Source organism: Pseudopodoces humilis, chromosome 1 (genome assembly GCF_049639895.1).
Source record: "Pseudopodoces humilis isolate 2021_Gansu_Grassland_sample_001 chromosome 1, ASM4963989v1, whole genome shotgun sequence".
In the NCBI taxonomy this organism is placed as follows: domain Eukaryota; kingdom Metazoa; phylum Chordata; class Aves; order Passeriformes; family Paridae; genus Pseudopodoces; species Pseudopodoces humilis.
In genome coordinates, this window is record NC_142200.1 from 146,924,327 (window position 1) to 146,948,672 (window position 24,346).

Here is a 24,346-nt window from a genome sequence, read left to right on the forward strand (position 1 = left end):
GAATTCTGAAAACCTGGTCCTAATCACTCTGATGACACTGTGTCTGAAGTGCCCTGCCAGTGCTGTTTTGTAAAGTACCCTTTGCAATCACTGTGATTAAAAACAAAAGCAGTTGGTAGCACAGCTGATGCCCCTGTCCATTATGAACCGCTGAATAAACCATTGCTGCCCTGAGCACTGTCCTGCTCTAAGGTAAAGTGAGATTAAAGCCAATTGTTTCTTAGCTGGTCCACCACTCTGACAGCTTGTGTGGGTCTGCTCACCGCTGTGGTGGCCTGGTGGGAATCAATCTTTCCTTTCAAATCCCGTTGCAGGTATTGCAAGTGATGCTGTCTGAAACAAGAGCAGGGGACATGCAGCCAAGCAGGTGGGAGCCCATCAGGGAAGGAGGCTCTGGTAGATCCCCTTTAGCCATTTTCAACTCCTTTGACAGCAGGATGAGGTCTCAGAGATAACAACATTGCTACAAGTGTCCTGAAAATAAGCACGTGTGTATATGAGAGGAAGCAGCTGGAGGAAGGGAAGGGATAAAGGAACTCAGAATAAAAATTATCTGGACTCTACAGGTACAATTAAATTACCTTAACAGAGGCATATGCTGATGTTGAAGGGTGTCTGAGATACCTGCACCAGACCTACACAAGGTCTGTGTCCTCCCAAAGCTCCAGCTGCCATCCAACCAGGGCATCCCAGTGTGCTGCAGGAGGAGACAGACTCACCAAATTTAGGGGACTGAATTGCTAATCAAGGATGGCAGTTGCCTCCAGCCTCAGACACCAAACCCTGAGGGTCTAATGGTGCATCTAAGCCTCATTTCAATCAGACATTCATCTGGTGGACAACAGAGGGTGACCAAGCACAGGTGACCGTGCCAGGGCCACATGCACCTGCCAATATGTCTAGTGCCATCTGACCCTTCCACGCCCGAGTCATCCTCAGGCAATTGCCCAGAAGGACACGCTGTTACAGGAGATCTGTGTCCAGCTGGAGGCCAGGAGGGACACCTTGCAGCACCCCCAGTGGTCCTCAGGCAAAACTGAGCCAAGCCCTAGACCTCTGCAGAGTAGTGGTAGCTCAGACATCTCCATACATGAATATCTCCGGGTATGCACAGGAATTTCATTATCTGAAGCTGAATTTCATCCTGCACTTAACTCTACTGCTCACAAAAGCTTTGAAACACCTTGTTTTTATTATACATAATTATACAATATACAATACACCTGTATTTATTTCAGACATATATACATTAGATCTAGAGACACCTGCAGGTGCATGTAATAGGTGGCAGCATCCTTAGTGTTGTTATTCACCATGGATTATTAAAGCAATCTTATTTGCTTCCTAGAAATGCAGCTGACATTTTGCACAAAGAGCTATTTGCACTTCATGCCTTTAGCCAAAAATAAATCTCAAATATCATTCCCTGCTTCCTTTATGAGCAGGTAACCTCAGAGTTGCATTGCTGGGCATTCAAACAGAATGAACTGCTGAATAAGCACTTTATGTTTACTTATTCCTACATTTCACTGTACACTGCATTTTCCAGAAAAATACATGCCTAGCCCATGACACACCACCTTTCCTGTGAAAGGTTACTAATGATGCCCAGTGCTCCTGGCTGCTAACCTTTCAGTTGGAGTAAAAGCAAGCTAAAGATTACCTCAGTTTTCAAAAGCAGTGGCAGATTTGTATGTCCATACGGATCCCCTTAAAAAGAAATCTGCTTTCCAGTGACACTGAGCAGCCAGACTGTGAAAGCAGGTCGCTTTATTGGTCTTTGAGGTTGGGAATCAAATGACAGATGCACTCAAAGAACCCCAAATTCTTTTAGTATAATTATGTTAAGCTTTTAGCCTAATGACAATCCAGCATGCTTTCGTCGACCTTCGCACTTTTAATGCCTTTTCCAGAGCTCATGACTCTGGCAGTGCCAGTATAAGGCACAAGTGATCAGATTAATCCAGTCTTCTGTCAGGTGCCTCCCTGAGGTGCTTAAGCTGGAGTTTTCCCAGGATGTCTGTAGACAATGGAGACAGTCTGGCATCCCAGGGGATGCTGAGGAGCTGAGCAGTGCAACCGAAAACTAAGCAAGCTTGGCTTTTGTGTCTCAGAGCTGGATTAAAGGTAGATGCAGGTCAAATAAACCACACAGAATCACAGACTATCTCAAGCTGGAAGGACCCATGGAAACATCAAGTCCAGCTCCCTGCAGGACTATCTAAAATTAATCATATGACTAAAAACATTATTCACTGTCACACCCAGCAGCTGGCCAGGCAGCCCATCTTGGTGACAATCCCACTCCCGGACAGCAGTGACCTGCCTTTACAACCAGACCCCTTCCCCAGGGTCGAGGGCAGCTCAGGCTGTTTCAGCCCCACCCTGAGCAGCAGCACACAGGTAACAGGTCAGGCACAGTGCCAAGAGCCAAGTGCTGCACCAGTTCTGTGGTGGCAGCAGGTGAAGAGCACAGAAGCCTGGAGCTGTGAGGCTGATTCCAAGCTCCCCATCCATGGGGAGAAACAGGCTGCTGGAAGCACCCACCCTCCCCAAAAAGCTCTAGGTGGGGACTGCTGGTGGAGGCTGGCAGATACTTCTGCTGCTGTGGAAAGGCTGTGGTCTAATATCTGGGCTCCATTGTGTCTTTTTGTGTCAACACAGAGCAAAATCAGACAATTTCAATTCAGACGACACCGTCTCATCAAATCCTGTTTGAAGATGTATCTGTAAGCGCTACTGCTGAAGCCAGAATACTTTTGGAATAAAAGCATGAGACTACATCTTCCTTTCCCTTCCATCTTTTTATTTACCTTGATTTGGCAAAAGTGTAGAAATATAAATCTTTATGTATTTAACCTTCCATCTGTCATTCAGTCAGACAATGTGCAGGCCTCCTGAGCTCTGAATTGACTCAGCTCTGCATTCACTGCCCTGGACCCTCACTGGTGTGAGAGGATTTGACACCTTTCTCCCCTGTGGAAGAGAAATTTCCTAGGAGACAGCCAAGCAGGTTTTACTGTAACAACAGGGTACAGAGTGGAAAATACCCCCATCAGTGAAATCTACCATGAAAAAGCAAGCCATTAATCCAAACTGTAACCCTATGGCAGATCATTGTCACTTCTGTCACTCAGCTGCATAGGAAAGGCCAGACAGTGCATGTGAAGTACCTGCCAGGATTGCCAGCTACTCATTTAATGCATTTTTTTTACTGTGGATAAAACAGGGTCCATACACCTGGAGTGCTTAGTAGATACAGAACAGGAAGAAGCTCTTCAGGCATTCTTTGACCAGTGAAAATATCTGATTTTCTTCCTTCCTGTTCATGGATGGCAGTGGACATCTGCACTGTTCTTTGGCTAGCACAGATGGGAAAGGTGCAGTTTGTTCTTTGGAGACATTATTCTAGCAAGCCTAACAAAATAGGTACCAATTATTATATTTTGTTTACTGTAGCAAAATCCACTAAGCTGCAAAGAGAAATTGCTCAGAAAGGGGCTTTCATTGTACTAAGTGTTAGATCTAAGTTTAAGAATGAGATCTACAGTAATAGGTCAGTAATGTAGTCAGTCTCTCTGGAGGATTATTTCTTTCCTTGGAAGTGTATTTTCCAATCCTTTGTACGTTTTCATCCTAGGGCAAAATCTAAGAGAGAGTATTCCTGCAAAAAGCAATTTACATGATCAGTTATTTTCTATATTCCCTTTCTTATTCTTTCAGCTATTTGTGCTTGGATAAGAAGCTTATATCCTCCCAGCCCAGTTTCTCTTTATCCCGCAGTCAATCTCATAATCCCATTCTTCTGATATCTTAGTTTCTCGCTGTCAAAATGATCGTGATAGCACAAGATTGGCAAGAGGTCCCTGTGGCCTGGGGCAAGTGAGGGTGAGCACAGGTTGGAGCATCATCGATCTCCTTCATTTTTCTTTCTAGAACAGCTAGGAAAGCACATGGAAATGGGGATACAAATTTCCTGCCTTGCAGCCTCACCACTTCCCAAGTGGAAAGTGTTTGAACCCACAAGCAGGACAGCAGCTGCAGATGGGAGGGTTGTGGGGCACTGTAGTACCACTGTAATACCAATTCTTCCAACAGGAATTTTTTTCTCATCAAATCTGTATTAATCTCTTAGATGAAATAAGTGGTTTGTCTGTTTAAATATAAGAAAATGAATTTTAATAAGAACTGCACAGCAAATACAGTCTATTTCCTAAGTAAAATCTCTGAACTACTTCATGATGGTAATGAGAACGGATGTTCTCCTTAGGAAACAAAAAAAAATTAAGTAATATGGCAAGAATAATTATTTCATATGCAAAAAGTGGCTGCAATTTCAGCAATTTCATGTGAATGACTTCTATTTACTCAGAAAAAGGGGAGAAAATGGCTTAATTTCACCTCTGACTTATGAAGAATAAGTAGGAGGCTGATACAGCTTTAGCCATCTTCAGGCAGACTCTAAGAATGGGGTGAGTTGAGTTTGTTCCCCTACCCTGAATGTTTTTGTGGTATTTACAATAAAGCTGAGGGTTTTACTGGCCATTCTCCTCTCCAGGTATTGAACTTTATGTTTCCCTGCAGTTTTGGTGTCTCTGGTGCAGCTGTTTGTCTCTGAGCAGTGCAGGGCAGAGAAGTGATGCAGCTGTGCTCACCTGTGTTTGATGGGGTGGGAACGATCACCCAATTTCTCACTTCAGAGTTTAAAGGGGTATCTGTAATTAATGGGGCAGATTCCTCAATCCTGTTCTCATCACTTTACAGAGGAAGGACCAACCTCTAGGCTCTGCCTCTCCTCATCCCCAGCCCTGCAGCACCCCAGAAGCTGGGAGAGCGAGGTGCCTGTGTCCCTGTCACTTGAAACACAGTCCTGGAAACATAAATCTGAGACAACCCGTGACACTTCTTACCACAGTCTGCTGGTTGCCTCATGTTGCCAGGACTTTTTCATTTGTTATCCACCTACGTGTATATAACTGTGCAGACAAATTGTACCACTCCAAATCTGGTCAAGAACTATTGAACTTAGGTTTCTTTTGTAGCTGATGACTTTCAGGGTTACTTTTTTCTAAGTATGTCCCTTAGAAGCATTAGAAGATGAGTCTTTGGAAAGTGTTTTCTGATCTGAAATTCTAATACTCCAAGTGTTGTATGTGAGGAGGGAGAGATGGTGAGTGGAATCAGATAAATTCTTTCCACTACTGGAGCCACGGCATAAAAACAAACATGTTCCTGCAGGTTTTTCATCAGATATCAAAACAACATTAATTCACCAGAGTAGTGAGGGCTCCATCAGAGCTGCTGTGGACTTCTCAAACCACTGTCTAGACAGACAAAACGTGCTGTGAGACAAGTCCAGTTGATAACTTCTCGCAGCAAAACCAGCTGTGTTTGTGATGTTAAAGGCTCAACGTACCACAAAAAACGTTAGGGAAACTATGGAAAGTTTATTGTTTGCAAACAAAGAGACAATTACCCTTCTGCTAAGTCAACAAAAGTGTTAGGCTGTCCTACTGAGGAGGATGTTAGGACAATCAGAGAGCAAGACAGACTGCACAGTGTGGGACCGACTGAAGACACTGGAGAATCTTTGCTATTGCTGCTCCCTGCAAGGAGTGATGACCAGTGAGAAACACCTGCATTATTCCTGCAATATTTTCACTGGCTTCAGGCAAAAAAACAACTGCTCTACCAATTATTATACAATGATTAGAGACAAGAAAAAACCCTCTGATTTTGGATGCTTAAGCTCTGCATTTTTTACCTGAAGATCACCCCAAGCCTAACCCTAGGGGCCTCACATGGAGGACACTGCCCAGTCCAGGCAGAGTGGGATTCCTGGAGTCATCCTTTTAAATTCAGATCCTACACCTCCAACAGAGAGGGGGACACCCAGCTGTGACCAAGGACTGTGCTAAGTTTTGTCCTCAGTCATCTCAAGGCCATCATGTCCCTTGGGCAGTCAGGACAGGAGATCAAGAGATAATTCTCATTCATACAGGGCAGAAAACAGCTGGGGAAAGGTAAGCCACAGAGAACCAAAAGGATAAAAAAACCCACATGGAAACAGAATAAAATTGAAAGAAAACCAGTGGTAACATGCACAGTAAATAATGGCTCCCTGTGGCCAATATATTACACCAAAGAAAAATTACCATGAGGGTAGGCCCAGAGATTCGAAAATTAAATCAGAGAGTCAAGAAATAATTAATATTATCTTTTCTCTGTTTTTTTTTTTCTATTTCAGGGAGAACATGGTTTCGTTTAAAAATCTTACTTTCTAATCCATTTCCAAGGTTTAATATTATAATTTGTGCTCCATCACAAAATCACACTTTCCTATTAAGTGAAATGTGAAAAGGATACCTCTACAGTGAATTTGGGAGGCGTAAGGAGGTTCTGATTTCATACATTTTGCAAGTGCAGGTTTCTGGGAGGGCAGAACAAAGTGACAGGGCTGCCTGCCAGCCAGGAGGCCTTTCAGAAAATCTCCAAAATAGATTTCCACCAGTAATTTTGCACAGTATGAAATCTCCTGCCTTCACAGATCATGGCTGGGCTTGTGGCTTTCACAGACCTCTGTTGGAGAATCCCCATGACTCAGAAGTGGGACAAACCCCCATATTTCATTAAAGAAATGGGTCGATTTAGCAGCAGTGGTGCCAGTTACATCTCCAAAATGAAAGCCATGCCCTGCAAGGCAGGAGGTGCTGACACACACACCTCACTGCTGTCCTAAAAAGTGACCCATTTCATCTGCCAGCACCTGCTCCTGGCTCCCACAGTGATCTCAGTGGTCAGCCCATCCCCTTGGGTCTCTGGCTCAGCTGTAGCTAATCCTACACATTTAATGCTTCCTAAATTCCCAGGGAGATATCCATGGGAAAGAAGAGAAGGCAGTGGATGTCCTTATCCTAAAGGATAAAGCTGGCTCTGAGCTGTGTTTTTCAGAGAAAACTTACCAGAAACATAAGTAAAGCACTCCAAGATTGGCTACCAGTGCCCTTCAATCCAAATCTGTGCTCCACCACATGATCAATGCAAACTCCTCTTTCTAGGCAAGATGACCTCATCTCTGACTTGTTTCTTATATCAGAAAATGCAAAGGCATTTTGCTGATGTAGAAATTTGAAAACTGTTTTATTAATTGTATCTTGGGTAGAAATCTTAGCAACAGGGGTTACTAAAAATTTTTAGTACAAGATGGGTAAGCAAAGGAGAAATTTGACGGTGTCAGCTGTCCTTAAGAACATTTCTGTGGGTTTACTCTCACTGCCAGTCTTCTAGAGAGAAAGCAGGAACTGAGAACTTGGCAGTTTGGCCCTTATATGATCTAAAAATTGCACCTCAGTAGTAAACAAAGACCAGCCAAGGCCTGTTCCCCATCCCTGAGGGCCAGCAGCTGACTTCTCTTCCCCCAGGCAGGATGGTTTTGTGGCTGCTCTCCCAGCCAGGGCACTGAATGTCCAGTTCCCCGAATGCCCAGGCAGCAGCTGGGATGGGGTGGCCAGGGAATGTGCTAACCAAGATGGGAGGGATATATATGTATCATAATGTTTGTTTTCTTGCCACAGTTTCTAGAGGAAGTCTGTGTTCTTCACAGAAGAGACTCTTCAGCAAGCGCTTTGCACTTTCTGAATCTCCCAGAAACAGGATGGAACAACATCCAAATGTGGGAGACAAGAGAACTGCAGGAGGGGGGAAGGGACATGGAAGTCCTCCTGGAAGAAACACCTGTACAAAAGAGTTTGTAACACAAGGAGCAGGAGAGTGCTCTTAGTTGTGCAATTCAATGAATGACTCTGTGTGAGGGGGTCAAGAAAGAGAAGGGAAATTGTGATGGGGAGGAGGCTGAAAACAGAGGAAAAAGGGCATAAACTGCACGTAGAGCTCCATGAAAACCTTCCATCCCCAAAGATTTTGAAATTTTCCATGAAAATTTAGCATGGAAAATACAAAGTATATTTCAATCCAAATGCTCAGGTCAGTTGGAGTGCACCCTTTTCATGAGAAAATATGACTATGACCTACAGATGGCAAAGCTTGGTCAAACATAAAACCCCTTTTGCATTGAATTAATTACAAGAATTTCAAATGGCTTCAGGACAGCATCTTGGAACTTGCTTGTGTATTGGGAAGGGTGAAGTTAAGATACACAGTGAGATGGAGCTCCGAGAAGATGTCATGGAAAGCAAAAGTGCAAAGCAATGTGGAAACAGGAGGAGGTTTGCTCTAAGGAAGATTACAGCAGAGATGTGAGGCAATGTGAAAAAAGGAATTATAATCAATTCTCCTGTGGTGATAGGCTGAGAGAGTTAAGGGACTTTAGCCTGGAGAAGAGAAGGCTCTGGCAAGAGTTTAGAGCACCTTCCAGTGCCTAAAGGGGTTAAAGAGAGCTGGAGAGGGACTTTGGACAAGGACATGGAGTGATAGGACAAAGGATAATGGCTTTAAACTGAAAAAGGAGAGATCTAGATCAGGTACAAAAAAGAAATTTTACACTGTGAGGGTGGTGAGGCACTGGAAGAGGTTTCCCAGAGTAATTGTGACTCTTCCATCCCTAGAAGAATTCAAGGCCAGGTTGGAAGGGCCTTGGAGCAACCTGGTCTTGTGAAGGTGTCCCTGCCCATGGCAGAGGGGTAGGAATGAGATGATCTTTAAGGTCCCTTCCAACAGAAACCACTCTTTGATTTTAGGACAATGAAGGCCAGAACTGATCAAAATGGAAGAAAATACATTTTAGGTAGAAAATAATTAAAGGAATGGCAGATTTAGTTCATATTCAATTAGAACTGATTTAAATAAGATTCAGGCTAAGGATGATCCAAACAAAATAGGAACAAAACAAAAAAATAACACATGAATCTGGAGTCAAGGAAATAGAACAAAATTAACTTAAACAGCAGCAAAGAAATAAAAATTGTAAGAGAGATGAAAAATCAATAGGTTTGATTCTTGTATTTCCTTTGCATTGTTTGCAGTAATATAAAATTGATGGAGTAGATCTGTATCTGTTGGAGATTCTCCTCAGTAAGTGTGGGTTAGTGGGTTTATTGAATTTAGAGAGGTTTAACAAGGTAACACACAGACAAGTGGGATTTCAGGAAGAGGAAGAAATGTGGAATGGTAGCAGGAGACGAAAGGCAGGACCCCTTTGACTGCAGGAATTTCTTACTGTTTAATAAGACCCCAAAAAGCAGGAAATTGGTGTCTGATCTGTGTATTACACTTATTTTCCAAATGCCTTATTCATCATTTTTCCTTGGGAAGCCATAGACTGTATTGCCACATATGTGCTGAGTGGAGAAATCCAGATATGAATGTGCACTGTACATGGGAAAGGTAAATCCCACTGTCTCATAAATATCGTACACCTGCTAAGAAGGTTAAGTCTGTCATGACTCACTGGTTGTTTCACATATTCTTTTTAACAAGGTATTTCTAGAGGCAACTGTCAGACTGAACAGCTCCCTGTTTAGTTTTGGTGAAGAAAAAATAATATTTGTACCAGTTTGTTTTTTTATAAACAAAAGTATAAAATGTTTAGGAGTAGTGAATAATGTATTAATTTTGTACCACCTGGTCTGTTTTAGCATGAAAACCTTGCCTTTCCCTCAGCACATGTTAGGAATAATTCTGTTGTCATTACCCTTTCAATGACATCCAGACAACTCGCACTGTGACATTAATAAAAAGAGACACATTTAGTTGTACCTATCTTTGCACACTCTTGCCCAATTTAATTTGACTCAGTGCCTTCTAGATTTTTAATAACTACACAGCTATTTGTCAGCTATTAGCAAGAACTTAACTACTGACAAACCCCTACTAACACTATTAATAAAGGACATATGTAGTACAAAAAAATGGGCAGGTTTACCCTACTGATGCCTACTACGTCAACAGGGTTGCAGTTTTAAAAAGAATAACTTAGCTCCTTTTCAACCCCATAGAATACAACCAAATCTCAGCAGAGAATCCACTAGAACCTTCACAAATAAAATATGTATGAGAACATAAAACATACATATGGTGTATCTTATTAAAAATATTTCATCGGTAGTTCATATAATGGAGTCAATGCTTAAACAATATTTTTAGAGAAATACCTCTGATTTGGAAACACAATTGGAACAAAAGGCATGAGGACAGTTTCCAAGGGGTTTGGTCTATTGAATTAATGTATTACCATTCTTCTTCCTTCTTATTTCCAAGACACCTCACACCCATAAAGGTTAATGGGAGATAGTTTTGTATTCCTTTATAGAAATTCCTATGGAAGAGCACTAGCATTGTTAACAGATTTTATTTCTCTCTGATATATCCCAGTGACTCATTTATAGATCAAGAAGCAATATTTATAATTCTACCGATGAAAATCTGCACCAAATGCCAAAATCTGTCACAGTCCATTAATGAATCTTCTTTGGATTATTGCTTTGGGGATTCCTTATGTCACAAATACATTAAAAAAAAAAAAAAAAAAAAAGCCTTAGACCACTTTTTGTTTTCAGCCTCCTTTGACCTGCATCAGAAGCAAAAACTCACTCCTCTTCTGCATTCCAGCTTCTACTAGGATTTGACCTAGTTGTATTTTCAAATATCTACCTTTCTGTGGATGAATATTGCAGGGAAAAAATTGGCAGATTTTAGTATATATTCAACATGAACATCATGTAATACCTTGCAAACACACTTGCCCCCTAACACAAGATGCAAGCTCAGATTTAGTCACCAAGTGCCAAGAGTCAACTCTTCAGAAGAAACTAGTGAGCCTGTAGCAGGATACAGACTCTTATAAATCTGAAGTGACAGAAAGAAACTGATTACTTTTAAGAAGTAGATTTTGAAAGCAGTCACTCCTCCTATCTATTTTCAGGTGCATTTCCCTCACATATCTTGAGTGAAGCAGCCCTAAACCTCCCAGATTTGAATAGACTCCACTCAATCTACCATAGAATGGCATTTTTTGAAACCCAGCAGTCTTTGATGGCTCATCATAAATACTACAAGGTTAATTTCCCCGGATGTTTTAGAACCAGCATCTGGTATTACACATGGGGGCAGGATAGATCTACCCAATAAAATAAATTATAGGTATTTATGTGGATACTGGTAAATCATACTGCTTTTAAAGCCTGGAGTGTCAGGCAAAAGCTTTGCATTTAAAGTAACCCACAAGAGGATGGAGTCTTTCCATTTCTTCTAGGAGCCATCAGAGGCAACTGGACTGATTGATGGTTGATGTCAGGATTTATTTTTTTTAAGCATCAGATGATGCCATCTGTTTCTGGTGGACATTTCTTTAACCCTGAGGATGTTTAATACTAAAGTAGATATAGTCAGATGTTTGCCCAAAAGCATTGACTACCTGAGTGCTCTGCTTCCCAGGCACTTCTCAAGAAGGGATGGATAATGGGGAATACAAATAGCTACAATTGCTTTGGGACACACGGAGTGTTCAGGCAGCTGGCATGAAAATTTTGAAGGGAGAAGCTGGGAAATGTGCTGGGGTTTAGCTGCCTCCCTCTGAGGTTTGAGCTCTCTGGTATCATGCCAAATGTAGTGTAAGAACAAATGAGTAGAAGGAGGAAGGACGGGGACATGCTGACAGTTGTTCTGACACCACTTTCTTTGTGTCCCCATGTGAGCTGATTCACGGATTCTGGGCCGTTCTCCTGCTGAGCCGCAAGTGACGCGGGAAAGGGAACTCGCCTCCCTTACATAAGTGTCCAAGCTGATGAGACAGACTCAAATGACACTTCCACTTCTCACTAATGACCCCTTGGGCTCCCTGGCTTCTTCTAGACCCTCAGATTCTCCAGCCCTTGTTGCCAGTATTTCCCAGCTCTCATTATGGCTCCTGCAGCTTTCTGATCAATCCTCCTCCTCCCCGGTGCCCCACGCGCCCTTGGCTCGCTGCTTTGCAGATTCTGTCTGTCCTGACGGTGACTGTTCCTGACATGCCTATTCTTGCCTGTTTATCTGCTGGCCCTCTCAGCTGATGTAACCAAAACACAAAAGCAGATTTCCAGAATGTTGGGAGCTGCTGAAAGAGCAGATAAGGTGAGCAGCAGCATCCAGGACATGAGCATTGGGGTGCAGACAGAGGGGAGGGAAGGGAGTGTTCATGTCAGGCTTGGGACAACCTGAACTCTCATCAAATCTCCTATGGTTTCCCTGCTCATTGCAAAAAGCTGTTTTTCCACAGGTTTCACACAGGTGCATCTTATCCTCTCTTCCTTCCATTGTGCAAGAAGTGGAGCCAATGGACCCCAAGGAGAGTATGTGCATAGAGGTAAAAGTACAACATGTAAAGCCTGAGGACACTGCAGACCTCTATTGTGGTTTGAAAATTAAAAATACAACCCTAAATGTTGTAATTTGGGCTGTCATACCTTCTTCCCAAATGTGCTTTAATTTCCAGCAAGCAGATCTAACCCATTTGGATTTGCAATTAGAAGGTACACAATATTTTAAAATTCCACTTCATTTATATTAATTATTAGATGCTGTATAAATACTACATTTTCCTCCAAGGGGATTAACCTTTATTCACACAGTGGATGTTTTCAGTGGCCCCCATGAGTAAGTCATGTTTGTTATTAAATGCAAAAATAATTACTTGATTCAGGGCAGCAAGTCTTGCTGGAACCTTTGAGTTAAGCATTTCTCTAGGGATAGGCAGTAAGAACCACAAAAATGGGGCTTTGATACTCTAGATTTGTACATAATTTGAAAAGAAAATAAGGAGACAGCTGGAAAAGTGCTATCATATATCACAGGAGTTCCATTTTCACTAATTTATTGACAAAGGTAATCTGAATTAAAGAAGCCTTGTACTTTTTGGGGTAAAACAACCCTTCATCACCCTTTAAAAAGTTTTATAGTCTTGAAATAACCTGGTTTAATGCTTCCTGTCTTTTAAAAGTGTGGGGTTTTGATGTATCTTCCCTCTGTGACAGCCCTATCATGTCAGGCAGAAATACAAATCTCCATCTGAAGACCAACTTTGACCATCCTAATATGCTTTGGTTGTCTGAGCTCTTGAAATGTAAAATTGTAATCCACTTTTACCCAGGCCTGTAAGATGCTATTTTGCTATTGCTTCTGGTTTTACCACCAGGGATAATGACAGTTTTCTGTACCCATTTCATTTAAACAAGGAGAAAATCTGACATTACCATAAGCCTCTTTCAAGCCCAGTCGTGATCTGCTGAGAAATTTGCAGTGGTGGAGAAGCATCAGCATTGAGTGAGACAGGACTTTATGGACACCCCTACAGTAATAAATTAAATGTGCTCAGGGATATTTTCTGGCTCAGAGGGCAAATGCAAAAGACCATCTAGATCCACATTATTAAACTTCTTCATGCTCTGCACTGGCCACAATATTCCAGCTGGGATAGATCTGTGCAGCTCCCATGCAGCAGCTGATGGATCCCTACAGGGTGGGCTACCAGTTCTCCTTCACAAGTGGCCACATGGACTCACTCTTATGTTCCACAATTAGAGATCGTGGTGCTCAATTAGTGACACTCAGTAATTAATTTTAGAAAAGGGTTTATACAGAAGCAAAGCTCCCATGTTGAAGATGATGCAAATATCAGCCCTGCCTCACACATTTACACACTACACACAAAAAGCTGCCTCTTTTTGTGGTTTTTGATCTGTTTTCTTGACTCTAAACATTGAACGAAAGGCAAATTTAGCAAACAAAGAAAAAAAAAAAAAAGTATTAGATATACACATGGGACCAAGTGACATCTTATATTGCTTAAGGTTTGTTGTATAGGAAAGGAATTCAGGGCAGGGAATAGCTGTGAATTTCTTCTCATAGATTAAGCTTCACATAAAGCTATAGTCATTTCTATTCCCCATCCAAACGATCCTCCCAATCCCAAATCTCTCTCTTGCACATGTGTCAGACCAGGATCCATGCTAAATGACCCTTCATCTTTCTTGCCTTTCTCCTTCTGGGCCATTATTCCCATCCAGGTTGCATTGGTGGTGCTCAGGACAATGTTCTCATGGTCAGGAGGGAGACTCTTGTAAAAGAAGAGGATGAAGTAGAAGCACAAAGAAGTTCTGCATTGCTCCCATTCATAGAATCATCTCCTGCTTTGGGTTAGAAGGGACCTTGAAAATCACCTATTTTCAACCCCTCTGCCATGGACCTTCCACTAGACCAGGTTGCTCAAAACCCTGGAACTTGATTTTTCTTTCTTGCCAGGCTGCAGAACTGTGTGTCTGTCAGAACAGCTCTGGTAACACATTTTATCAACAGCCTTTGTCTGTTCAACAGGGAAATGTGGTGAATGACTCGTAATGAGGTTCTGTTGGTGTCTGACCAGTTTGAGAATCCACTGACTTTAACCTGATGGAGGTTTAGTGGGACTTTCCCAGAACACCTCTCCTAGGATCTGTCCTTCCTACTTGTGGACTTGTAGGAAAGGCTTGTAGGCAGGCACAAACCTCTTCCACCAAAGAATGTGACATTTCTTTATTTCTGCCTCTCATGGGCCAAATTATAACAGAAAAAACATCCATAAAGGCTTCCTGAGATGTGGAAGCAGAATAGAAAGAGAGATTTCAGGCACATTTGACTTTCTCAGAGAAAAGTTTCCACTGCGTTTATCCAAAGAGGTCAATTCAAATCTCATCCAAACCCTGCTGAGCAGCTCTGCTGACAGGCACTGAAATTACCATAGGAAAACACAGGACCAGAAGGTCCTCTTGGGTCAACATATCAAGCCATGTGGGGATTTCTACAGCTGATTTTGCCTCCTAGGAAGTCAGGGACAGGAATAGGTAGTTTTAGGGGCTATTTAGTCCAATAAATTTAGATTTTTTGGGTGGTAAGATATTCTATGACTTCACAGACTCCATTAGACAGATCTGACTATAAAGGCACCTCCATGTAGTTATTTCAGATGTAGATGTTCACAGTGACTGATACATATACTCTCTAACATTTTCTGTTGGTAAGCTACTGGATCATAATATAAATGTTTAAACAGGGCTGAGTGCATGACCTTACACTTTGTATTTCATAATTCCATGCATCATGCATTACTTCAATAATGGTTATGCAATCCTGCCTACAGGATAGTGTGATACCCTAGAAACTGGTGGTGCTTTCTACCTTTGTGTTCTCAGAAAATGTCATCAATATTTTCCTGAGGGAATAAAAAACAGGCTAGGACTGATCCTAAAGGAGGAATTCCATTCTTATACTTTGCTTTTAGGGAAAATTCTTAAGGTACCACTTTCCTGGTTACAGACCCTACAAGTTTACATGCTTGTGACTCCAGTAATGCAAGATCCACCAGGGAAATGCAGCAGTGATTTGCCAGCTTGTGGTGGATTGGGGAATAGGGGTGGATGGTGGATGCCATGGAAGCACTGGGATGTGTGGATGGGACAGAGGTGAGAAAACAGCAGCCCAGAGCTCAGCCCCGAGGGCCAGTTAATGCACTGCAGCTCTGTGGATTTTACACTCAGAGATGCTTTTTGGGTTGTACACAGCCCAGCTGGAGCAGGAGCAGAGTCTGTGAGTGCATTTCTGTGCCACATCAGGCTGTCCTTCCCTTGGTGGCACTTCAGAGATGCTGGCAGGAACCACATTTCATCCTGGTGGCCACCAGAGGGTAAGAGTGGCTTGGCCAGCGTACATCATGCACACCCAGTGAGGTTGGGAGGTTGTTCTGCCTGTGACACTGTTCTGTGTCCAGTTCTGGCCCCTCAGATCAAGAAGGATGTTGAGATGCTGGAACACGTCCAGAGGAGGCAATGAGGCTGGTGAGGGGCTGGGAACACAAACCCTGTGAGGAACCACTGAGGGAGCTGGGGTTGTTTATCTTGGAGAAAAGGAGACTCAGAGATGACCTTATCACTCTCCACAGCTCCCTGAAAGGAAGTTGCAGTCAGGTGGGGGTCAGTCTCTTTCACCAGACAGCAACTGTGAGAACGAGAGGACAAGGTCTTAAGCTGTGCCAAGAGAAATTTAGGTTGGATGTTAAGAAAAAGTTCTTTATGGAAAGAATGATAAAATACTGGAATGGTCTGCCTGGGGAGCTGATGGAGACACCATCCATGCCTGGATGTGTTTAAAAAAAGATTGGATGTGGCACTCGGTGCCATGGTTTAGATGAGGTATTAGAGCATGGGTTGGACTCGATGATCTTGAAGATCTCTTCCAAGCTAGTAATTCTGTGATTCTGTGTGATTCTGTGATGGAAGTGTCACTTTTATTCATGCACATTCTTAGAACCCAGCACAGACAACTGTACCCTGAGAAGTGTCACATTGACTCTCAGACCAGCTGACCCACCAGAGCAGGGGGCACCAGGACCTGCCTGGTGACCCTAACTCTCCTACATCATCATAATCATTCCTGTCTTGGTGATTTTCCTTGTTCTCCTCAGTAACAAAAATATACATTAAAAATATATTAAGCCCTTTTGAAAAATTAACTAAAAGCATAATTATTCACTTGGCTATTTCAGAAGGTCTCTCTTACAAATGAGGAAGAAATTCTTATGATCTGTCAGGTTAGGCTTTACCTCCTAAAGATGCCTCAATTACTCTAAAACACCACCTGGCAAGAGCAGCACAGCTTTATTGTGCAAGAGGCAGTTACACAGCACATAGTTTTCCAGCTATATTGTAAAGTTTAGTTCCTTGAAGATGATTCACTCCTCAGCTGACCAGCCTTAAATATAGTTTTGTGTGGCATTGCACACAAATTGTCCAAGACATTTTCAGGATATATGAATACAACCCAAAGACTAAGGATATACTAAAATTCCTTTCAACAACTGGACTGCTCTATAACACGATGTTGCCCAGGGCACTTACTAAATTTCCTGGCTTTTCTTCCACCATTCCTTTGAATTTATGTTAGTGAGGCTAGATAAGACCTGCAAAGTGAATCACTGAACATACCACAGGATTGCAGCGGATGTAACAATTTCAACACTAGTTTACAGACTTTACAGGAGTTCAAGAGCAAGTTTTCTCCATTATCCTCAGCTTTGTAGTTGGGAAAGTGACCACAGACATCACCATAAGGCAGATGTGACAGATAAAAGTATTTCATTTAGATGCATGTATAGAAATGCTACACCAAGATTTTCTCCATGCCTCCAGATACTGTGGAAACATTTAGACTTTAATAAGTTACAACCTCAGGATAATATTCTTTATCAGAACCGACTCTTGAAACTCAGGGGAGAAAAAAGGGTCTCAGCAAGTTAAAAGAGAGATTTTGCTGGCACAGATGGCAATGAAGTTACAGGTGAAAGTTTTTGCACAGGAGTATTTTTATTTGAAAGGGCTCATGGTACTTTTTAGCTACCAGAACTTTTGGGTCTGATGATTTATGCAAGTAAGTGAGTTGGTGAATTAAATCCACTCTTATGGAAGAAAGCAACATTTTTTGCTGATGCCAGAGGTGCAGGATGACCTCCTTTCTACCTTCTAATCAACATCATGACGTTTCCATGTTGGTACTGGATGAGTCTCATGATTCAGAATCTGTTGTTCTTTTCACCACCTTCATGACCTATAAATAATTTCCTCTTTCTTTTCCTATGAGTGACCCAAACACAAGAATCATTCCTCTTTATCAGTCTTTGCCACATCCTTACAGAATTGTTGGCTGAAAAGAGGAAAGCTAGTAATTTTTTCTTTCAGCTGACCAATAACTTCAGCTTATCCATGCTGACAGTTTTTCAATATCTGGTTTTACATCTGGGACAGTTTTTTTGAATACTGAAGTTTGAATACTTAGATAATGTTAATGCAGTCTCTGCTGAGCCAGATTTCATATTTAACAGAACTTATGTACACTGATGAGTGTTAATATCTAAGGGTATCAGATGTTGCTAATTCACATCTATTAATAATCCATGAATATTTCAAATGTTAACATTTTCCCCAGAATTTAACACATATTACTTCCAGCTTTCATCATCATACAGGGAACACATTGCTTAGTGGCAGGGGTAGATTAACTTTCCAGATCTCAGGCTAAAATCTCCTAAATGATATAATAAATAATGTTTTTTTTTCCTAAAGAAAGCAATATTTTGCCCCAACTCTTCTAATCAGATTTAATTCTAAGGAAAATTTATAGAAATGTTAAGCTGTAGAAAAAAAGTAAATATTTTTCCACTGTCTGAGTAATCATAGTTTAATCTTTTGACTTTTGTTAAAAAAAAATCCCTAAAAAATATTCCTTGCTCTTGCAATCAACATTTTCAGTATGAAAATAACTGTAAAAATTTAAATTAATGTAAACAAAGCAACACACTTTCAAGAACTTTTCTACCCCAGCAGCTGAGAACCAAAACATTGGGTACTTAAAAACAAAACAACCACTAAAAGCAATCAGTAGCAAAACCCAACATTTTTTTTTTTTACAGCAGCATCTACTATTAAACAACTCCCTACATAAACAGTAAGGCCATTAGAGCCACAATGTCAAAGATGCTCTCTAAGCTGAACAGGCAAAACATTTCCACAATGACTGAAAGCCAGCAAAGCGCTCCTTAAGATGTCAACAGGGAAATATAATTCAGTCTTAATAGGTTCAGAGCTTATGTAAGCCATGTTTATGGGATAGTCTATTAAAAAAACAGCAAGAGAGCCAGTGACATTACTGTAAACAAAACCTGCAGCCTCATAAAGCATGCAGGCTAAAGACGTTCAAAACTCCGCTCAAAGACACTGTGCTGTGGTAAGGTTGGTGTGTTCTTGGCCAGAAGTGAAAGTAAATACAAATATGTCCCAAAACAGGGATAGTTGAGGTGATACTCACACCTGTACACCAGAAAAGAGATCAGGAATGCCTTCAGACCCATGAATGGCCTAAGAAATAAAATCATTGTGATCAACCCATGTGCCTTTTGGTCTAGTAAAACATCTGCTCTGAAGAAACCCAGCAAGTCCTCATTCCCAGCTAGAAATGCAATTTTGTATTTGTATTTGGGACAGGAGCAAATTTCTCCTGGTGACAACTCAGTTCACTGAATTAAAATTGTGGAGCAATGTGAGATTTACCATTTCTGGATTAAAAAATGGTACATTTGCACATGCATACCAAGAAAGAAAGAAAAAAAGAAGCCCAAAAACATCTTGAGAACTCACCACCAGGTTTCCTATCACCATGACCAACAAGAAGACCAGAAGGCACAGTGGCTGCCCAGCTACTTCCATACAGTCCCACATGGTCTCGATCCACTCTCCACACAAAATTCGGAAGATGATGAGGAAGGAGTGGAAGAAGTCGTTCATGTGCCACCGTGGCAGATTGCCAGTCGTGCTTATCTTCTTCACATTGTCCAAGTAGCTTTTCCCAAAAAGCTGCATTCCCACCACGGCAAAAATAAAGACGATGATGGCCAGCACGAGGGTGAGGTTACCGAGGGCACCCACTGAGTTACCAATGATTTTAATGAGTGTATTTAAGGTCGGCCAGGACTTTGCCAACTTGAAGACTCGCAGCTGTGAACAGAACATAAACAACAGTGTCAGCTCACAGAAGCATCAGCCATTTCAGCCAATGAATTATTAAAGTTAGTAAAACGTGAAAGATGTTAAATGCCACAGTGTGTGTGGTACAAGGTGATTTTAGCCATACTTCCTGTTAACCTCATTACTTCTATTAATAAAACATCAATTGGGCTTCTCAGATGAGAATTAAGTTTTCCTGAGCTATGCTCTGCTTGGTTAGATAGACATGGTTTTAATGGCACATTCCCCCACTGGTGGGGAAAGGATGGAAGGATGAAAACTATTTCTTAGTATTTTCTTTTGTGTTGCTTTTCCTCCGCAAAATAAAGAGCCTGGCAGGCATTTGGAGGGAGGGGTTTCAGGTTTGGTCCCACAGTGAGAGAAGGAATTCCTCTGTGCTTCAGAGCAAGCCTCAGTCAGATGTTATTAGCTGTTAGCTCCCAGGGTGAAAATCACCTCTGTGCCAAGGTTCACGCAGTCTGTGCACAACCCACGGCCCACTTAAGACCTATTTTAAGGATGTAAATGGTGCCTAGCCCTTGTGCTGTGTTTTCAGCTGAAAGTTTAAATTAAGCCCTATTGAAACAGGATTGCTCCAAAAACTGAAGGGAGACACTTATGGAAAACGTACGTTTTTGGGCAATGCAGAGAATTTTGGGAGGGAGAAAAAAAAAAAAATCTTTTCTTTTGGTAAGTGTAATCACAAGGGCTTATTTTCCTGATCTTTAAAATTTTGAAGCCATATCATGGCCAGAATAATTAACATGGACATCCTGGTACATGAAGTGCAACACAAATGTCAAGCTGGCAAGGAAAGTACTTTTCTGTTCCAGCATGTTGCCAGTCTCTCATTAACAGAACACCACTGTCCCCTGCTTAACAAAGGAGCTGACAGCTAAGGAGTTCCTGTGAAAGACAGATGCTAGTTGTGCTGATCAGCTCTAGAAAAAAAAAAATCTCTCTCTGAATAATTCAAAGACATTTTCTTTTGACAACATCTAAAAGAACAGTGGCATGTTTATAACATAATTTAGGAATAACAGCTCCTAAAACAACAAGTTATCAGCTCTTGCATTTCTTGGGCTATCAATTTTCTACTGTCTATGTTAACAGGTGTACAGGTATAAAATGGCAGATCTTTATTACAAATTGGAATTAAAATATTTTAAGTGTGCTACAAGTACCTGGCACAGCTAGAAGGAATCAAATTATGTTCTCATTTACCCTGATGTAAATCTGGAACAATTCCATTTATCCCACAGTAATTAGTGTCACATACTGTTCATCAGTTTGCAGCAATTATAGGCAGATGCATTTTTGAGAAAATATGTTGCATTCATGTGAGAGTTTATATGTAATGAAAATAAAAAGATAGTTAAGAACAGAATAAGACAATTACCAGTCGAAAGGAGCGTAAAACAGACAGGTTTCCCATGCTGGACAAACCCAGTTCCATCAGGCTTAGAATAACAATTATGCTGTCAAAAATATTCCAGCCCTGTTGGAAATAGTAGTAGGGGTCGAGGGCAATTACTTTGAAGATCATTTCTGCTGTGAAAATCCCAGTGAAGACCTGCAGAAGGAAAATATGAAGTCAAACTAACCTTTTAGGATAACTCCTTGCTTGTGGAGCTTCCACTCACACAGGTGAACCCAGCAGAAAGCCAGACACATTCTACAAAGAAATACTTGGTTTTTTTTTGTGGCTGACTCCTTTATCACTATTACAATTTTGTCTAGTCTTTTCACAATAATATCTGATACTGCTGTAAACTCATAATGATATCTGACTTCAGGATCTGGATTGGAACATACATTTCCATCTCCTTCCATCATCTGAATAATCACAATAGTAAAAAAAACAAACAAAAAAAAAAGGTATAAAGGTGCATTTTATAAAGGTTAAATCTATTCATTTCAGTGGAGAAAGCTTTGTGAATGGAGAGTGAGTGTTAAGGGCTATTTGGGTTCAGTGTATATGATGTATTATCCCTTTTTATTATGTTCTTATTATCAATAGAAGGGCAATGCACGCCTCCAGTTATTCTGAGATTATTGCTGGCAGCAAAGACGATTAGAAACTCTAAATTGAGTCTTGTTATTTTGTTTTGGTTTGGTTTTTTTTTTTTTTTACAAATAGTCACAGCAATTTTCTTCTCATTGCATCTTGGGAGCACATTGGTTATTTATGACCCAGTTCAAATGTCATATGGTGGAGCTTCTAATTGGAACATTTTTCTTTAAAACAACATATAAATATTACCTATGAGGCAGAGGGAGCAGGGAAAGGAAGGCTGCTGACAGCAAATTTACTTTTAATGGATTCCTGTAAAGCATCCCATAGAATCAGATTTTGTCCTTTTGTATGCCCTGCTTAAGTAATGTTTTAAATGCATAGTGCAATTCTACAATCAACTTTAAATGACAAAATGTGGCCACCAAGTTTGTCATATACTGTTTTACAGTATATGTTTTTTCATATCTTAGTACAAGCTGTCCAGAGCTTTGTGTTTCTGGAAAATTCTGGAACTTCTGAAATAGAAATAGATACATTTGCAGAAATAAATAATATCTGTAAAATTAAAATACATGGTTTTCTATGAAACAATTAACATTAAAGCACTTAGTTGGTCAAAATAGAAGGGGAAATCCAGAGGTTATGCACTAATGTACAGTCAAGGAGAAACGTTTTCCTTCCAAGAAGTTGAATATTTGCAACATTAGCCCAGCAAAACTGATCAACTCTGAGCAACAGAGATGAGACACCCACTAAGACATGAAAGGGAAAGAGTAAAATCATACAATTATGATATTAAAGAATAAAAATAAACAGTTATAGCCTGAATTAGAGGAGTGTTGGCTTTTCTCTGTAATGCTTCAAGAATGAATTAATCCAAGTGGAATTTTACATAATTCCTTATGGAAAATACTTTCCCCTCAGGAAAATGTTATCTTGGATTGCCTCAATACCTTGCGACAGAGCAACTTTCCATCACCACCTCATACCAAGAACACAACCACCAACCTGTCTCATATTTCTAATTAGCAAAGAACTTCTGAGTCACAGGGGTTAGAGATACCAAAGATTCCCACCATAATGCTTGAATTTTTCCTGGGACAGAGAGCAAGGCAAAACCGGATGTCTGCGAAATTTTATCCAGGGGACTGCCTTAAAAAGCTACGAGACCACGCTGCACACATTATGCAACCCTCTTGCTGAGAAAATGACTCAGGAGGATCACTTTCTTTGCCTGAATCATTTTAATCAATAGCCTTCTGAGAAGGAAATGTCACAGCAAGACAGCAAAATGTCTGAGCCTTGCTGAAGGCATCAGGAGTCGTGTGTGTGTGTTCCAGCCACAAATTCCACACGGCACCTGGTTCACTGCACCTGCACAAGGGGCTGGGTGTTTCTTGTGATAAAGGCTGGAAAGAAAACAAGTGGCTTAACATCCCACTGGTGCTAAATATGACACTGCTGATGTGGAGCACTTTGTCTTTAATAAAAAAAAAACACCAAACCTTTTACCTTTGGTTTTAGGCGTTTAAGCTTTAATGTCGCATAATGGTACCTGAGCTTCTAAAGGAAAACAGAATTTGAGGGAGTCCTGCTCTCTCCACTCATTTCTTTAAGTGGTGGCTCTGCACGGGCAGATGAGCTCTGTACACGTGCCTGGCTGGCCTTCTGATCACATTTGAAAATGTTCATTTCTGTAAGGGGTGAGCTGAAAGGGCCTGAAAGTAGCAGCCACTGAATGAAGTAGATGGACAATCACAGCAGGAGAGCCCCAATGACTGGCAGATCCAGAGAAAGAAAATCTATATTCCATTTTCATTCTTTCTTTTCTCTCAGAAACATTTGCTCTGAGTGAAAAAAAAAAAAAAATGCCAAAGACCTGCCCTCTTTAATATTTCCCCTGTTTAATGCTAGCATAATCACTCAAAGAGGGTTAGATATAATGGGAAGATGGCCAGCCAGCCAGAGTGGGGGCAGAGGGGGGGCTGGCAGTCTGCAGCTTAGGGGATGCAGTCACCTGGCAGCCTGCCCTGGAGCTGGGACTCCCTTCCCTTTCACAGGGAATTGCAAAAAATGCCAATTTTCATTACAAATGACTTTGCAAAATCTTCCACAAAATGGAGTTACCTTTCTCTGACCTGCTCTGCTCACAATTAATCCAGTTATGCCAGGGTTTAGTAAAGCTGGTGAGGGTGAGCTGGGACAGTCTGGGCTCTCACAGACCCCAGCTGGGATCTCAGGAAAAGGGGAGCCCCGAGCCATTAGCCTGCTACAAAAAATACAGGCAGGCTGTTTTGCTTACTTTACACTTTAGCACAAAGTAGAGAAATAGCTCTAGGCAGTGCTAAGAAACTCACAGTGAGATTTTCCTTCTCTTTTTTTGGAAAAATTTTGCAAAATTTGCTTTGTAAAATTTCTCCCTCTGGGAAAAAAAAAAAAAAATAGAAAAGAAAGTGTCTCTCTGCAAAATTTCTCTGTCTGCAGAATTCCTGTCTCTTCTGATTGTCTAATTTCCTGATGGCACCTGGCACAGCCCTGCTCAGCCCTGGCAGGTCTGCAGGAGCTGTGCTGGCAGGAGGGATGCCAAGGGCTAAAGTTTCATTGCCTGTGGTCCGCAAAGGGGGAAGCTGATCTGCCAAAAGCAGAGTGAGGAGCAGACACCTTGACTATCCCAAGAGCCAGAGAGGGAAGTGGAAGCTTTGCCATCTGCTTTGATGAGTGTAAGGGAATTTTTTCGGGTCATCTTAGAAGGCCACAAATTGTTGAGCAACAAGAAGGAATGCTGGGTGCAAAGTGAAGCTGGATAAAGTCC

At 41.4% G+C, this 24,346-nt stretch overlaps 1 protein-coding gene across 1 annotated transcript in view; it reads right to left on the reverse strand.

The window, feature by feature from the left end:
* Positions 1-24,346, reverse strand: part of LOC102107374 (sodium channel protein type 5 subunit alpha) — a 215,099-nt gene that overhangs the window by 75,353 nt on the left and 115,400 nt on the right. Inside the window, exons 15-16 of the mRNA XM_088057681.1 lie at positions 20,917-21,090; positions 19,152-19,508 (exon numbers count right to left, since the gene is read on the reverse strand). Coding sequence (XP_087913807.1) covers positions 19,152-19,508; positions 20,917-21,090 — 531 coding nt within the window. The remainder of the gene's footprint in view (positions 1-19,151; positions 19,509-20,916; positions 21,091-24,346) is intronic.